This window comes from Carcharhinus amblyrhynchos, chromosome 15, assembly GCF_965287045.1.
Source record: "Carcharhinus amblyrhynchos chromosome 15, sCarAmb.v2.hapA, whole genome shotgun sequence".
NCBI classification, from domain to species: Eukaryota; Metazoa; Chordata; class Chondrichthyes; order Carcharhiniformes; family Carcharhinidae; genus Carcharhinus; species Carcharhinus amblyrhynchos.
The window spans coordinates 19,629,875-19,648,984 of record NC_137338.1 but is presented as its reverse complement, the minus strand read 5'-3'; the positions used below and the strand labels follow the sequence as shown (position 1 = coordinate 19,648,984).

General features: G+C 39.2%; 1 protein-coding gene across 7 annotated transcripts in view; it reads right to left on the bottom strand.

The window, feature by feature from the left end:
• Window positions 1-19,110, bottom strand: part of LOC145353124 (sentrin-specific protease 7) — an 84,528-nt gene that overhangs the window by 63,445 nt on the left and 1,973 nt on the right. For 2 of the 7 annotated variants that reach the window (XM_080203502.1, XM_080203504.1), the window contains exons 3-6: window positions 12,423-12,491; window positions 6,166-6,285; window positions 3,931-4,052; window positions 2,600-2,812 (exon numbers count right to left, since the gene is read on the bottom strand). In XM_080203502.1, the coding sequence (XP_080059628.1) occupies window positions 2,600-2,812; window positions 3,931-4,052; window positions 6,166-6,285; window positions 12,423-12,482 (515 nt within the window). In that variant the 5' untranslated portion in view covers window positions 12,483-12,491. Of the gene's footprint in view, window positions 1-2,599; window positions 2,813-3,930; window positions 4,053-6,165; window positions 6,286-12,422; window positions 12,495-19,110 lie in introns of those variants that run through there. The other 5 variants (XM_080203503.1, XM_080203506.1, XM_080203505.1 and 2 more) reach the window with 5 other exon arrangements.

Sequence of the window (19,110 nt, the reverse complement as noted above, 5' to 3'; positions counted from 1 at the left end):
AGGTACCTCATGAAAGACTGATACAAAAGATGAAGTCACACGGGATCAGAGTAGAACTGACAAGATGGATACAGAACTGACTTGGACATAGAAGACAGAGGGTAGTAGTAGAGGGGTGTTTTTCTAAATGGAAGGCTGTGACTAGTATGTTCTGCAGGGACCTTGGTTGTTTGTAGCATAAATGATTTGGAGGAAAGTGTAACTGGTCTGATTAGTAAGTTCACAGACGACACAAAAATTGGTGTAGTTGCAAATCGAGAAGATTGTCAGAGGATACAGACCATTTGGAGACTTGGGTGGAAAAACGGCAGATGAAGTTTAATCCGGACAAACGTGAGGTAGAAAGTCCAATGCATATAGAAATTATACATAAACAGTCGAACCCTTAAGCGTATTGACAGGCAGAAAGATCTGGATGTACATGCGCACCAATCACTGAAAGTGGCAACGCAAATGGATAAGGTAGTCAAGAAGGCATATGGCATGCTTGCCTTCATTAGTCAGGGTACTGAGTGTAAAAATTGGCAGGTCATGCTACAGCTGTACAGAATCTTAGTTAGGCCTCATTTAGAATATTGTGTACAATTCTGGTCACCACACTACCAGAAGGATGTGGATGCTTTGGAGAGAGTACAGAAGAGGTTTACCAGGATGTTGCCTGGTCTGGAGGGTATTAGCTATGAGGAGAGATTAGATAAACTCAATTTATTCTCACTGGAATGACGGAGGTTGAGGGGTGACCTAATAAGAAGTTTACAAAATTATGAGTGGCATGGACACAGTGGATAGTCACATGCTCTTTCCTAGGGTAGGAAAGTCAAGTACTAGAGGACATAGGTTTAAGGTACGTGGGTAAAGTTTAGTGGGGATGTGCAAGGCAAGTTTTTTTTTCCCTCCACAGAGAATGGTGAATGTCTGGAACGCGCTGCCTAGGGAGGTGGTGGGAGCAGGTATTATAGCGGCAATTAAGGGGCATCTAGACAAATACATGAATAGCAAGGGAATGGAAGGATAAAGACTTAAGTGCATATGGTTTTAGTTTAGGCAGGCATCATGATCAGTCCAAAAATCCTGTTCCTGTGCTCTGCTTTTCTTTGTTCTTCAGGAGCAAAAAAATCTTTGCTGTGTTACAGAAAAATCCAAAACCTTTTATCACTGTCTCAGACAACCACAACCAATAGAGATCAGTCCTATGAACACCTCCCATGCCTTCTTGTGCGAGAGCACTATTTCCTCTTACACGTCTGGAATATCTGTACACTTAAGATATCAGCAGATCTTCAGTGGCATTACTCACTATGAGAGGACACACAAGATAGAGCAGAGCTACATTAGAGGTCACAACTCACAACTTTGCCATCAAAAGCATCTCTCTGGACTGGGAATTCCCATTTCAGCACTAAGTATTTTTAAGAGGTTAATGAAGACATAAAAAGACATAACCAAAATTCTTGGCAGTTGAAAGTGGAATTTGTGGGAGGAAATGGAGTACATGAGATCATTATTCTAGTAATTATATACAGATTGATGGTAATACTAACGGTATGAAGTCACACGGATATGCATCGGGCAAAACAAAATTTCCAAAGGCATGCAGAATTTGCAGTGTAGTGCAGGTGTACTGGGGGGCAGAAGAAAATCAGCAAACAAAATAAACATATCTCAACACTGAGAAGTGGTCCAACTAAGGCAACGTAGAATCATTCATTTAATCGCAAAAAAGGAAAACAAAGATTTGCTGGTTGGTGAGATCACATCTGGATTATTATTCCAGTTTTGATCTCCTTATTTGAGGAAGGATGTAGTGGCATTGGAGGCAGTTCAGAGGTTCACCAGACTGATTTTGGGGATGAAAGAGTTGATGTAAGAGGAAAGATTAAACAGTTTGGGTTTATACTCGCTTGAGTTTAGAAAGATGAGAACGGATCTGATCGAGGTATATAAAATATGACAAGGGATTGATAAAGTAAACATAGACCAAATGTTTCCCCTTGTGGGGTAAGAGGTCACAGATATAGGTTTGAGAGGCTGTAGATTTAAAACTGAGATGAGGAGGAACTACTTCTCATAGAGGGTGGTGAATTTGTGGAACTCGTTGCCCCATAGCACGGTGGAGTCTGAATCATTAAGTAGTTTCAAGGAGGAGAGAAGATATATTTCTGATAGAAAAAAATTAAAGGGTTATGGGGAACAGATACAGAAGTGGATTTGAGACTAGGAAGAGATCAGCCATCACCTGATTGAATTGCAGAGCAGGCCTGAAGGACTGAAATGCCCACTTCTGCTCCTAATTCCTATATAAGATACATGGTTAGAACAAAAACTTTGGATTAGTGATTTTATGCAGTCATAAAATTAATAAGGACAAATTACTCTTTACTTAAGAAGACATTTGTCTCCTGGGCATCATCCTTGTGATTTTTAGAGGAAAATGCACCAATCTGAAGCGCATTTAGGATGTAATTCACATATATTGGAGTTTGAGGAATCAGTGAAAAATAATGCACAGGGTGAAGTCTTCACAAAAGGAGAAACAAAACAGATGCATTTGTGCATTTAGCAGCTAGTTGAAGCACAGCTCAAGCACCCAAGAACCCACCTGCTGGATAATATGTCGGACTGACTATCTTGGTGAGATGTTTTGGTTTCCACATGACAATTATCTTTTAGTTCACTGGTTGCTGGTGTGTGATGTTTTGCATGTGAAGTGTCAGTATTTTCGACATTGCTACAGTCTTGCTTTTTAAGGTGCAGCAAATGTTGTCTTCCTGAATCTGTCATCAGCACATCTCTGAGTACAATTCTGGCTTCCCTGTTGTAGGCAAAGTGTAACACAAACACACGTTTAAAATAAAGTACTACTAAAAATATTAAAAACTTAGGGGAATTAATGGTCTTAGTAGATTAAAAGAAAGGGTTAAACTGCCATTATTACCAGTGAAGTCAGCACAATTAATCTATTATACCTTTCTTCTAGCTAGACTTAATGCTCCCTCTGTATTAAGGAACATCTGTTTCAATTTTGTAATATACCAGCCCCTGGATATCGAATTTTCCTGATTCAACTATTGAGAAATTCAGATAAATAATAGAACACAAAGATCGCAACACACCCATTTGTTTACAAGAATCTCAGATTCGTGACTTTCACCTTCTGACCATGGAATTTAGCTAATGTTTGAGGAAAGTCCATACAGGTCAGCAATAGTTAAAGCACATTGCTTGCCTGCATGGCTTGGCTGTCAATTTTAGCCTCATCCAAACCAAAAAATGGCACAAACCACTTAGTAATATCAATTCTTGAAGAGGATTTCACTGTCTCAGTGCTTTCTCATTTACACTGCCTGGATGTCTCTGGTGGCATGCTACCTGCAAGAGCATGTTGTCAGCTAAAGTGAATGTAAGACAGTGCAATGCCTCTTGATTGCCACTGGTAGACCACAGACCTTATGAAAGCAAATGAAGGACAGAAATGGTGTGGAGGCTATAAGGACAGTCAAAGCAAATGAAATGACAAATTTAGGACCTGCAAAGAACGAAAATAAAACAATGAAGGATTACAGGAACATTGTACAAGGAGCACAAAATTAGAGGATTAACTCAAAGATTTACCAACACAAGAACAGAAAGATCAATACTGCCATTCACCTCTGGACTCGGCATTAGGCACTTCTCTAATCCAGATTCACTACTGGTCAGATAACTTAACATACATCTGCCATTAAACAGCTTGGGAAAGATAGATAAGCACTATACTCATTTTACAATTAAAATCTTATACTGGTGCTTGAGCAGACTGAATAAAACAATCCACTACATTTCAATATCAGTTCAATCTTACAGAGGATAGACATACAGTAACAAAAAAGTGTTATGTCATGTTACCTGGACAAACGGATTTATAAAAAGGACAAGTGATCACATTCTTACTTCAACTGTACTTCATCTCCAGGACAGTTGTGCTTTGAGCGGCAGTTCCTCCTTTGATTATAAACAATTGAGTCTTGATTTCTTGTTTTATTGAAAGTATTATAAGAGAATGGCCAACGCTTCTGAAAATAGACCCAAAATCTAATGTTTAAATAAAGTTAACCCGTAATAACAGAGGGGTTATGGAGAAAATAAATAGTGAAGTATGTATCCAGGACTGGAGAGAAACAATGTGATCTATAATAGAAGGCCATAATTCAATAAAGCAAAAGATTTTTCCAGAAAACAATGTTATTTAATTTGCATAACAATAATCAATAGCTCAGAAACAAATAATTGAAACAGTTGAAAAAACATTGTAAAACTAAACCTGAACATTTCAGAGTTAATCTCCTGAATTTTACTTGCAGAACAAAGGTCTATTCTTCAATATATTTGTAGAAGCCTGTGAAGTTATTTCAAATAAGTAACGAAACAGGACATAGTCTCTCAAAAAACACAAGCCTGCTAACTACTTAAGAGCAAGGGAAAACATGGCAATACTATACACAACAGAATTCAATACATCATGTGTCTTAACATACGCAAGTGGTACATCCACAGGCTATATCTACTGACCCCTTATTTCACTTTCAAAAATATATTCTGTATGGCAAAAGCCAGTTTACATTCCAACCTTGGAACCCACAGGAAACGCTGCAATTACAGCCACCAGGGAGAGGTAAACTGACTTAATGGTTCAGGTCAGTGAACTTCCATCATTAGTTCTAATGAAATGTCACAGACCTGAAATGTTAACTTTGTCTCTTTCTCCACAGATGCTACCCAACCTGCTGAGCATCAGCAGTATTTTGCTTTTGCACGACTGCTCCACTGACAAGCATAACCTGCATGATCTCCACATATGACGCTGATGGGCTTTGGAAAGGACTGAAAGCAGCTTCAGGGAGACAAACAAGTTGGTAGATTGATGTCAGGTTAAATTCAATGCAGAAAAATTAGGAAGACGTGCTTTAGGAGATCAAATACTAAGAGATCACAATTTTCTTTACTCTTTCGTGAGATGTGGGCACTGCTCACAAGATAAGCATTTGTTGGCCTTCTCTAATTATCCGTAACTTAAGCAGCTTGCTAGGCTACTTCAGCAGGCAGTTAAGAGTCAACCATATGGCTGCCAGTTTGGAGTCACATATAGGCCAGACCAGGTACGGTCAGATTTCCTTCCCTAAAGGACAGTATTGAACCTGATGGGTTTTTAACAAGGATTGATGATGGCTTCATGGTTATCATTGGTGAAACTCGCTATCGTTCCAGATTATTTTTGATTTGTTAACTGAATTTAAGTTCCACCAGCTGCCATGGTGGATTTAAACCAACGTCCCCTGAACATTAGTCTGGGCCTCTGGATTATTAGTCCGGGCCTCTGGATTATTAGTCCAGTGACATCACCACATCACACTAACCACCATCTCCCTGCAAAACAGTAAAACATTAATAGCAGGGGAGAAAAACGAGTGAGAACGAGACACAGGCAGAGTTCAGACAGACACACCTTTAAAAACATGAAGCAATTTGGCCAATCTTTTCTGTGTTGACTGTAAAAGAATAATGCAGCATAATCCCTCTTTCAAGCTCTTGGTTCACAGCACTTCAAGTGCATATCCAATTACAGGTTTAAATGCAATGAGTGTTTCTGCCTCTATCACCCACTCAGATTGAGTTCCAGACCCGCAACCAAACTCTGATTGCCTATCCGAAATTGGGGTTTCCGCCATCCTGGTACCAAGGTTGAATCTTATAGAAGGATCTCAAGAACGTTAACTACTCAATGGTTAAATGCAAAACAATATGTCTTATACAGCCACATGGGCCAGCAAGTTTCATACTTAATCCCTGGTTTATGCCTATTTAATTGGCATCAACCACGTCTTAACAATGCACTTAAGTTATCCTACACGTGGCATCAGCCACACAGCAATGTGATTAACTTTTACCTCTGAAATAGCCTCATAAAACACACAGTTTTCATTACCACCTTTGAGGGCAATTGGGCTGGACAATAAATGCTGGCTGTTTCAATGACATCTACATCCCATGAATGAACAAATACAAAATGAGTATCAGAAATTTGAACAAGGTATAAGTACAAAAGCTAACTCCTTCCAGGAAATGAGCAGAGAAAATCTGAAGCGAAAAAAATTATTTGATTACTCATGAAATTCCACTTCAACTCACATGTGAAGTTTTTAAATTTTCAATCTGTGAATCAGGAAGTCGAGATAGAGGAGAATGGGTCTCTATGTTGTCCATCTCAGAGGCCTTTTTCTTCTTTGGAATTTTAAATCTTCCCCCAGACTAAGAAACAGAAGAAAATAATGAAATACTGAAGTAAAATGTTGAAATTAGAATGACAAGATTTTTTATCTAATTATTTAAAACTTCAAAAAATATCCATTCATTTGGAATTCAAGATGCATGTACATTTAGAATGTCTAACTACAAATTAATTTGTGTTGTAAAGCATTTAAGAATCAATGAGACAGAACAAGTTATATACACACACATGCCAGCATATTTGAGAAGGCATCTACTAATGCCAATATTGTACAACATGATGGGCTGGATTTCAGGAAGCAACAGAAATTGCTGATGACCTTAATATAAATTTGTTCTTTTGTGACCAGTGAAGCCGCTTAACAGTAATTACTAACTTAGTGTGCTGTTAAAAACCCAATTATACCTCACTCAACAAACTGTAATCTGTGCAACTTTTTCCAAGTGTTTTACGGTGAGATGAATAAGTTAACAGTGGAAGTTTTCATCAGTGCACTGATTTCTAATCAATTGCGTTTTAGGGGAAAATGCAACACAACAGGCAAGGGACAGCAACGGCATTAACTTGAATCCTACTGTGCATTTACATAAATAACTCACAACATACCACTTGCATTTATACAGCACCTTTAATGTAATAAAATGCCTCAAGGCACTTCACAGGGGAGTAATCAAACAAAATTTGTCACCAAGCCACATATGGTGTTAAAAAAATGACCAAAATATTGACCAAAGACGTGGGCTTTGAGCAACAATTTAGAGGAGAGGGAGTATGCAAGGCAGAGATGCTCTGGGAGGAAATTCCAGAGTTCAGGATCTAGACAGATGAAAGTACAGCTATGAATAGTGGAGCAATTAATAAGGGGATGAGCAAGAGATTAGAATTTTGGGGAATGCAAAGAGCACAGAGGGCTGAAGGGCAGAAGCTAAAATTAGCAGAAAACCAGAACGTTACATGAATGCTTTATAATGAAAAACATTGTGGGAAAGAAGCAACAAAGAAGCTACGCCAGAGCTCCATGACCTTATTCAATTATAGGATATATATATATATATATATATATATATATATCTCGAGTTGATTAAACTGCGTAGTAGTGCTTGGACCTGACAGTATCTGGTATTACAGATGTGGAAAGTAGGCTGGCTTCTAAGAACTGTACAAAGAAATTAAAGTTGTCATCAATATATAATAAACCAATATTCTCTCATTCTTGACTTCCAAGTAATTTCCAAAGTAATTTGCCAAAACTAAAGATGGCTAATATTTGCTGTGGATTTAGAAGAAAAAAAAGTGGAAAAAAAATCAAGAAATTCAAACTGTTGGAGACTGATTCCCCCAAGGAACTGACATATGTAATAGATACAATATCTTTATCAGAGTAGGAGGTGATGTGGAGATGCCAGCATTGGACTGGGATGGGCACAGTAAGAAGTCCCACCTGATAAAGGAACAGTTCTCCAAAAGCTTGTGATACCAAATAAACCTGTTGAACTTTAATCTGGTGTTGAGAAACTTCTTACACAGTAGGAAATGAGCAGATCACTGAATATGCTGCAACAAGCAATTGAGTCTCACACTATCTTTTTACTTTCAGAATATAGAAAAATATGGAAACAAATAGCTTACTCAATACCTACAGTCATGTGGGAGTCCAGCTCTTTCCATGACTGCACAAGCTCCACACAGGTATCTAAGGGACCCACTAATTGTCAGGACTTTAAATCCCTTATCTTCTCCTTAAGAAATGTTTAGGTTGGTTATCTGGAGGTACAAGATACAATTGTTTGCACTCTCCAAACCAGAATCAACAAAATAGTACACACTTCTTCTAAAAATGGTTGCCTGAGACCAACTGCTGAGGGGAAGACAACATTGGCTCATCTTTCTAGATAAGCCACAAATAGGGTGAACAGTATATTATTAGCAAAATCACTCCAATTTAAAAAAAGACTTCAAAATATACTGAAAACCTAAGATATCCCGTTTAACAAAATATCAGAAGCGTCACAACACATGTTCTTTCTGGAGAAATGGAGCATTTATTTTATTGAGGTTAGCAGACGGTTACTATTCATGCCGATTGTCTCAATTTGCAACAAAGACACCAAATCTGTGAAAGTGGGAAGACACTAATTACAGAGAGCGCTGATTTGATTATATATGTCTGAAAACTCTGCTAAAGTGAAGGTACAAAGCAGCTATTTCAATGCTCTACCTCTGTCCAAACTAGTGCTTCATATAGTTCTAGCATAACAGCCCTGCTCTTATGTTATATACCTTGGCTAATAAAGCATAGGGCCCTTTATGCCTTCTTGACTACCTTACTTCCCTATTCTGTTGCATTCCGAGATCTGTGCAGAAGCACTCCAAGGGTCCCTATGTTTCTCTACACTTATCCTTATTCTGCCATTTGTTATATGTTTCCTTGTCTTATTTGCCTTCCCCAATCCATTTACATGCATTTCTCCATGTTGAAATTCATTTGCCACTTTTTTGCTCATCAGACTAGTTCATTGGTACTTTCCTGCAGTCTAAAGCTTTCTTCCTCACTGCTAAGCACACAGCTAATTTTTTAACCTCATCTTTGTTACCACAATGGTATTCCATCAAATAAAAAATTGTGTTGAGTCTTTTGCTGGAATTTCAAACATGCTCCATGAATAAAGAACAAAGAAAATTACAGCACAGGAACGGGCCCTTCAGCCCTCCAAGCCTGCACTGACCATAATGGCCGACTTAACTAAAACCCCCTATCCCTCCAGGGATCATTTCCCTTCATTCCCATCCTATTCATGTATTTGTCTAGACACCCCTTAAAAGTCAGTATCGTATCTGCTTCCACTACTTCCCCCAGCAGCAAGTTCCAGGCACCCATCACCGTCTGTGTAAAAAAAAATTGCCTCGTACATCTCCTTTAAACATTGTCCCTCGAACTTAAACCTATGCCGCCTAGTAACTGACTCTTCCATCCTGGGAAAAGCTTCTGATTATCCACTCAGGTCGCCCCTCAACCCTCCGTTATTCCAATGAGAACAAACCAAGTTTCTCCATCCTCTTGTCATAGCTAATGCCCTCCATACCAGGCAACATCCTGGTAAATCTTTTCTGTACCTTCTCCAAAGCCTCCACATCCTTCTGATAGTGTGGCGACCAGAATTGAACACTATATTCCAACTGCAGCCTAACTAATGTTCCATAAAGCTGCAACATGACTTGCCAATTTAATGCCTCAGCCGATGAAGGCAAGCATGTTGTATGCCTTCTTGACTACCTTCTCCACCTGCATTGTCACTTTCAGTCACCTGTGTAACTGTACACCTAGCTCCTTCTGCCTATCAATATCTGAAGGGTACTGCCATTTACTGTATATTTCCTATCTTTATTAGGCCTTCCAAAATGCATTACCTCACATTTGTCCAGGTTAAATTCCATTTGCCGTCTCTCTGCCCAAGTCTCCAACCTATCTATATCCTGCTGTATTCTCTGAAGGTCCTCATTGCTGTCTGCAAATCCATCAATCTTTGTGTAGTCCGCAAACTTACTAATCAAACCAGTTACATTTTCCTCCAAATCATTTATATGTATTACAAACAGCAAAGATCCCAGCACTGATCCCTGAGGAACGCCACTTGTCACAGCCCTCCATTCAGAGACACACCCTTCCAATGCTACCCTCTGTCTTCTATGACTGAGCCAGTTCTGTATCCATCTTGCCAGCTCATCTCGGATCCTGCGTGAATTCCCCTTCTACATCAGTCTGCTATGAGGGACCTTGTTAAAGGCCTAACTGAAGTCCATGTAGACAACATCCACTGCCGTACCCGCATCAATCATCTTCATCACTTCCTCGAAAAACTCGATCAAATTAGTGAGCCACGACCTCCCCTTCACTAAACCATGCTTATGAAAATTCTGCTACTTGATATAGCAATTGTAATATTTGGAAAAGTTCATGCGAATCATAAGTACGTTGGGCTTATTCTAATAAACCTCCGCTTCCACTTCGGGAGAGGTGTAAATGCCTTAGAGGTGCACAGAAAATTAGCAGACTCTTACCAGGGACTTCAGTTATGAGCCAATGTTTCAAGTCTACATGGCCCTTTGTCAGGCTTGAAACTTCATCTAGACACGAAAAGTTAGCTCTATTCTCTCGCCATAGATGCTGTCAGACCTGCTGAGGCTTTCCAGCATTTTTCTGTTTTTGTCTCAGATTCCAGCATGCGCAATATTTTGTGTTTACTTCAGTTATGAGGTAACTGAAGCAAAAGTTGGAAAAGTTAGGACTAATCACCTTGGAACAGGGGGTGTGAACAGGGAAGATCAAGAGATGGCCTAAAAGAGGCTTTAGGGGAAAATATCCCTTTTGGCATGCTGGTCAGTCACTAGTGGTCACAACTTGAAACCCTCAGAAATCTAAAACATAGCTGAAAACTGTCAGAAGCTGATTCCATTAATAATTTTAAAAGGAAGTTGGACAAGTTATTGAAGATAAGGAGATTACAGAGAAAATTTGGGACAGGACTGCTCTTTCAAAGAGCCAGCACAGAGATTCAGGTCCAACAGCCTCTTTCCATGCTTTCACTGATTTCAAAGTAATGGTTATTTACACTGAGACAGATTTAATAGATTTGCGGCATCGGTTCCCAGAGGACTCAATTTATGCTTCAACACCATCACTAACAAAGATCCCTCGAGTACAAAGCACATAAAAACAGAACGTGATCTGCAATGTTGAGTGCTCAATTTGGATCATATATGTTCTTGAAACTGCTTGGCTCAGTACATGTTCTCCATTTATAACTGTTTACAGGTTTGTGAAGCACCTTGGGAGGTTTTTGCACATTAAAGCCAATAGAAAGATGCAAGTTGTTGTATATACCTTTTTCAAAATAAAAGTGAAAATAACATTATCGGATGCACATTAATCATCGTACAAAGCTTCAGCACCAGTTTTCAGAAGTGTAAACATCCCTCGTATCTACAGCATATCACCAGCAATAATAGGTTTTACCAATGGTGGGTAATCCACAGCCCGGGGGCCCCATGCGGCCCATCAGGGTTCTGAATGCAGCCCATGAGATATTTGTAGAATAGAATCCATTCATTTTGTTGACTGCTGCTCAAATGAAGAGTTGGCACATTCCACTAATTTCCATCCATGTATCTTCTTTCCTACTGTTATAACTAAAGTGATGCGCACTTAAAACAAGGGCACGTGAAGTGCACCCTGATTGCCCACAACACTGACTGTGAGAGCCATATGCTCTCTCTGCATCCAATCACGCTTAAATATTTATTTTAATTTTGCTGCTGGTGATGACAGTTCTAAAAATACATGAATGGTTTCTGTAACTTTTCCATAAGCATTTTCTATAACATGAAATATTCAGTATGAATAATACAAGGGTCACAGTTAATGAAAGTGCCCAATTTCAATTTTGCGTCCCAAGTTTAAGAAGGGCCATTCACGCAGCCCATTTACTAGCCTAGGTTTCTCACCACTGCTCTATACGCAACGATTTGATACTAGCAAATTGTTAAATCAACCAGACAAGCCACATACCATTAACTTAACCAAATGCGATCCTATCGACTTAACCTCTTATGAGGAAATGGTGGCACAGTGGTTAGCACTGCTGCCTCACAAGACCAAAGGCCCAGGTTCGATTCCCAGCTTGGGTCACTGCTTATGTGGAGTTTGCATGTCCTCTGCATGGGTTTACTGGTCAGATTTGGCTTCCAAAGCAATACCTTTTAAAATAGTGCAGAAGATCGCAGGAACTTAATCTGAGTTGGATGTAATTTGCTTGATGATTTACATTAATTTGTCCACTTTTAGCCAAAATGCACTTGGGAAAATGTGCAATCTCGTGGCAATCTCTGGCCAAACACTTTTTGAATTGATAATTGCTACTGAAATGTTACAGAAGAAATGCAAGCCATATCAATCAGTTACAATCATCAACTTAGATTTATCTTCATGGCCCTCTAAAATGAATATCAATAACTGGCATCTTAATAGCACAGAGAAAGAATACATTCTGTAAGCATTCATCGCCTTCACCAGGAAAACATGATTGAATAAGCCATACAAGCAGAAGAACTAGTAGTAAAGTCGAAGTTGCAGGCCCAACAATAAAGTTGAACTTTGTACCTTCAATGTCACTGATCCATCCTGGCCAGCAGCTTGAGTTGACCCCCTACGTCTATCCATTTTGAGCAGCTGCTATGTGCAAGAACACAATTTTCAGAAATGTTTGAATATCAAACACTGTTGTCAGTATTCATAAATGAAAAGGTTACAAAAAATATAAATGGTCTTCTCACTTTATGGTAGCAAAGACTTTAAAAATGTAATTTCTCAAAACAATGCCCAGGATAAAATTAGCCTTTAGGTAATCATAGAATCACTACAGTGCTGAGAAGTGGCCATTTGGCCCATCAAGTCTGCACCAACCATAATCCCACCTATCCCTGTAACTTCACATATTTACCCTGCTAATCCCCTGACACTATGATCAATTTAGCATGCCAATCAACCTAATGTGCACATCTTTGGACTGAGAGGGGAAACCGGAGCACCCAGAGGAAACCCACACAGACAGTGACCCAAGGCCAGAATTGAACCCGGGTCCCTAGTGCTGTGAGGCAGCAGTGCTAATTAATGTGCCACCATGCCACCCCGTGTTATAAGGTGTATTAAGTGTTATTTACCACTAAGCACAGGCTTTCATCAAACTATTTTACCATAAGACCATAAGACAAAGGAACAGAATTAGGCCACTTGGCCCATCGAGTCTACTCTGCTATTCAATCATGGCTGATTTTTTTTTACCTATATTTGATCGGTTCAGTGATATTTTCTAGAAGACTCATCGTCTATCACACAAAATAACTGAAAAAAACATATGTTAGCGATCAAAAGGTTAATGGTGCATCTTCTTAATTGAGGATTTAATAGAAATATAAAAATTTGCCATCTCATAACATTAGTTAGCCATCACAAAAATCATGGATTAATGAACTGGCTCGACAAAATGAATTCTTTGAAGAACTGACTGAGTGTGGAGGTAAAGGGATGTGTGATCTGGAATGCAGTGCATGAGAATGCGTGCAGAAAAATTCAATGGTGGCTTTTAATGGAAATTGTATAATTATCTGAAACGAAAAGAATTGCAGGGCTATGGCAAAAGCGTGGGGAGCGGAGGGGGCTCACTGAATGGCTCTTATAGAGATGGCATGAACACAACAAAACGAATGGTTACTCTTCTGTGCAACCACTCTAGCCATTCTATGATTTTGTTTTACATGTCACATTACATACTTGCTTCAAAAATCAAGAATAAACAGAACGTGGCAGGAGATACAGGGTTGTTTGAGTGGAGTAGACAAACAGTAGCAATTAATGAGATTGACAAGATCTTGTTGTCCCAGTGTTTTGTTGGGACCTTTCATTCCCTATATACATAATTTAGTTTTTGTTGTGTCACAGTAACACTGCAGTGAAGTTACTGTGAAAATTCCCTAGTTGCCACACTGGTGCCAGTTTGAGTACATTGAGGGAGAATTTAGCATGGCCAATGCAACTAACCAGCATGCCCTTCCACTGTGGGAGCAAATGGGAGCACCAGAAGGAAACCCACACAAACACAGGGAAAAAGTGCAAACACTGCACAGACACAGACCCATGCCAGGAATCGAACCCGGGTCCTCGGGGCTGTGAGGCAGTAGTGCTAACCATTGTGCCGCCCCATTTTGGTGGGTATCTGCAAATGTAATTTAATAAGTAAAAATAAAGTAAAAGTTTATTTATTAGTCACAAGTAAGGCCTACATTAACACTGCAATGAAGTTACTGTGAAATTCCCCTACTCGCCACAGGCCAGAGCCTGTTCGGGTCAATGCACCTCGCCAGCAGGTCTTTCAGAACGTGGGAGGAAACCGGACCATCCAGAGGAAAGCCATGCAGACACAGGGAGAACGTGCAGACTCCGCACAGACAGTGAACCAAGCCGGGAATCGAGCCTGGGTCCCTGGCACTGTGAGGCAGCAGTGCTAATCACTGGGCTGCCGTGCTGCCCAAGTAACAATTTTTTTTAAAAGAAACTTAATCTAAAATAGCAAAAATTCTGAATAGAGGGGAAGGACTGTGGATGAACAATTATTCAAAATATCAGCTTACAACAAAATCAGTTTACACCACAGAAGCTTCTAAAAACAGCTCCAGAATTGAATAGATAGGAAGTTAGCGAATATCCAGTCAAAGTGAAACTTGAAGCACCAGTTGCACCTGGTGTAGTAGCCATCTTTGTGATGGGAACATAGATGAATCCAAATGCAATTATCTAAACCAATCTTATTGATGCAAAATGCACAATGATTAATTAATGAATGAACTTGTCAATTATCAAACTATAAACAAAATAGAATGTGGCTGTATTTAAATATATCCATGAGGAACAAGGATAAAAGTAGCAATCAGCACAAACATATTTTAAGTCAGTAATTAAATATTTTATGAGAAATTGCTTCTTGACCATTTTAAATTTTCTGTTTATGTCTATTAAGGTATAGAAAACTTTTGGAGGTCTTTACCACATTGTTCTTACTTTTCCCCTTAAATGAAATTCTCCTGCATAATACACGATTTCGCTGGATCATTATTAAAATAGTACTCAATTCCCAGAAGTACTTTAGTATTTGAAACTGAGCCAGAGGCACCCAAGAATCCCAGTGGAAGTGCCGAATGGGTGCCATAGAGTGTTACAGGACAGGACCTTCCGGCCATTCACACCTTGCTGCTGTTGCAAGCGAGGACAGGGAATATGCGGCTCAACTAAATCTCCATTCACTGCAGCAGGGCCAGAAAATCCCGCTGGCATAGGTGGCTAGAAAATCCCAGCCTCGGTGTATGGAAAAACTTTTGGGGAACAGAATACTTGTTTTCCTACGCAAAATTATCAGGCCACGTTACATACTCTATTTTACTCCATTCTTAGAAACTGATATTTAATCAAAACATCTCAGTAAAAGTATTAGTCAGTAAGTGCCAGAGAATTTTCTGCCTGGGATTACAATGCATTGCCCTACAACTAAAAGGGAATTTAGGAAAACATATTTCTTACTTAAATCTCACTACTTGCTTCCTGATGGAAGCAGAGACAGTTGACATTTTAGAAAGAAACAGGATGGGCACTTGTGGGGAATAAACATGCAGGGCTACAACGGAGTGGGAACATGCAAATTGGTCTACAGAGGGCCAGAATCAACTCAATAGGCTATACGGCCACTTTTTGTGACATTATGACTTTATGTCTTTACCTACTATATTGCAGTCAGGAGAAAGAGATGCCCCTCTGCACAAGAAAGCTAAAGTACTCTAGTTTTACTTAAACTACAAGAATAGGAACAGGAGTCGGCTGTTCAGCCCCCGAGTTTGATCTGCCATTCCACAGGATCATGGCAGATCCGACACATTCCTCACATCTACTTTTCTACCCTTTCACCATTACCCTCCTGATCAAAAATCTATCTCAGCCTTATATACACAATGACTATGCCCCCACAGCCCTCTGTGGCAAGGGATTCCAAAGACTCACAACCCTCAGAGAAGAAATCCCTCCTCATCTTAGTCTTAAATTGGCACCCCTTTATTGAGACTGCGCCCTCTGGTCCTAGATTCATGAGGGGAAACATCCTCTCAGCATTTACCTGTCAGGCCCTTTGAGGATCCCATATGTTTCAATGAGATTAACTTTCATTCTTCTAAATTCCAGTGAGTAGAGTCTCAACTTGTTTAACCTTTTCACATAAGACAATCCCTCCATACCGGGGATCATCCCAGTGAACCTTCTTTGAACTGCCACCAATGAAGTAATATAGTTCCTTAAATAAGGGGACCAAAACCGCTCACAATATTTCAGATGTGGTCTCACCAGCACCTTGTACAGTTGCAGCTAGACTTTCCTACTCTTATACCCCAACCCCCTTGAAATAAGGGCCAATAGTCCATTAGCCTTCTTGATAATCTGCACGTTTGCTAGCTTTCTGTGTTTCATCTGTACAACTTTGCCTGGAAAAGTATTCCAATTATTTTCTTCTAACATGAATGGATGATTGTTTTAAATATATTTTTCTTACTAATTCAAATATTCTCTTACTTCTTGTTTAAAGCAATGTAACAAAATTATATGTGCCTCAATAAGGATACCCTCTCTCCACGCTCAAAAAAACACATTCCCTTGTATATAGATGCAAGACTAAATAAAAACATCAGAGCCCTAAATTCAACCAGATTCAAATTTCAGTAAGTTTATTCATTTGTACAGTGTATCCTAGAAATTAATGCATCCACAGTTCACTCCCAGCTCAGCTAATAATTATAATCACAGCAATTTTAGAGCCTACATATCACTTAGATTGCATCCTTTAGGATGTTGAACTTAGCCCTCTGGCCTTATATTCTTTCTTAAAGATCACTTTTTCCTACTTCTAATATTTCCTACCTTAGCTCCAATACAGCCCATCCTATTCAGGTCATTTTCACCTCCAGATTTATTTCAATGTAACCTTCCATTCATCACTCTCCATAAATGTCAGCTCAGCTAAAAGCTTGTTCCCTGCACCCTAAACCACAGAAGTTCCCATTCACCCATCCCCTTATCCTCGCTGACCTACCTTGCCATCAGGTTTCACAATAGTTCAAATTTAATATTCTCATCTTTGTATCAGATGGTTTATCTGACATCCAGCAAGGATGAGTTGAAGTTTCCTTCAATTCAGTGTCAGCTGTGGCTCAGCTAGGAGCACAGTTGCCTCTCAGTCAAAAGGTTGAGAGTTCAATGACTCCAGGATTTGAGCACAACAATCAAGACTGACACTCCAGTGCAGTACAAAGGTAATGCTGCACTGCTGATTGTGCCATTTTCAGGTAGACATTAAACCAAGGTCTTCTCAACCTTCTTAGGTGAATGTAAAAGAGCACACAGCACTATTTTGAAAATCAATAGGGTGTCATGGCCATTATTTACCCCTGACATCTGTGCAAAGTTGAGAAGATGAACACTAGCATAGTGGAAGCCACCTCAGCAACTCCAAACAGATATCTGAGCATCAGGCACACCAAAGAACTTCTTTCATCTTTAACTGATAATTTATGCAATAAAAAAAATGAATGTCAGCTCAAATCAAAACAAATTCAAGGCTGCAATTCTGTTAAACCTAAAAAAAATTAATTGCCAAATTGACAGATATCTAAACTTTCTGACAGGAAACGGCTGTAGGACAAATGAACAGCAAGGATATTGAACACGGGTGATTCTACACAAATTCCCTATCTAGAAAAAATGTGAATCACTACATACAAAATTTTAAATGTAACCATCCAATAATATGCTGAATCATTTTCACAATGCTGAATAAACAGCAGTTACATGGAAAAGACAACATTGGCATGATTTGAAAAAAGAACCGTCAATGAAATCCTTGACCTAAAAAAGTGAACTCTCTTGCCAGACCTGCTGCACTCTATCCTTCACTATGAACAATATGCTTTGTCTATACAGCACGCAAGAAACAATACTTTTCACTAAGTGCATGTGACAATAATAAGTCAAATCGAATAATCCAGCATTTTTTCTTTTTAATTATATCTTCATGGATACATGTTGTTTTGCTGCAGCGTTTGAAAAAAAATCGTTCCTTTATGTCCATGATTCCCATTAACCTTCCTGATCTCACCGCTGGCGAGGTGTTATCCCTCTGAGAACTTAAAAAGTGGAAAAGCCCTACAGAATAAGTCATCTGGGCTCTCTTGAGCAACTACCAGTATTTTAATAGCTTACTCCAAGTACTAATCTATCAGCCAGATCCTCCCTGTTGGAAAGTAGCATGTGGTTTTGAGGGACCCAAAATTGGAGAGGGTGGGGGTTAGATTTTTCCAGTGGATCAACACTGAAATACAGCTTTCAACTGCTGCATTAAAATGACAGTGCTGTGCCAGACATAGCACCATCTTCAGTGGTAGCACTGTGATACTAGGGAAATAGTGCTGACACCTCTGGTACCAAAGCATCTCGTCTGCGAATGGCTTTTTTCCTCAGCACCACTATGGCAAAAAATAAGAGTGACTGGAGATGCCCTTTTCAAAACCATGAACCTTTTCCAATACTAACAGCAGCCTGAAAACCATAATGTCGGGTGAACTCCAAACTACCAGCACATTCAGTTCTGCAATTTATAAACAAGCTATTACACTGCACAATTGATAAGGACATTGCTATAAATAATTAGGAATGTAAAAGTTCTACTCTCCAAACATCCAAAAAGATTTAACTGCAATTATTTTAAAACCGAAGGTTATCCAAAGAGTCAAGCATGGATTATGTAGCATTATTCTGCTTGTCACAAACAAAGACTGCCAGAATGTGAAAGGACTCTGAACTGCATTACCTGAGATAACTATCGGGAAAATACACTTTAAAAATTTTAAACAATGTTGTCAACTATTGCCCAGCACATAATTCTACCTTTGTATTACATTTATTTTTAATTAGATTCTCAGAATAATATTTATTAGTATAATGGATATCACAAAAATATTATGAAACCTGGAAGATGCTTTAGTCAATTCGCCCCAATTTCAAAACAATACTGGAAACAAAGGCAATGTTATCAAAAAGGTATCAAGTGGCACATTCAAAACAAAGTGAGAAAATAACTGGTTCATGAATACTTATATTTAATCATGAACGATTTTATTCATTTTTGAGGATTTACTTCCATGTATTAGAGGTGACTTTACTCTTATTGGTCATGCCTGTGACTGATTTTTTTTTTTGCTTT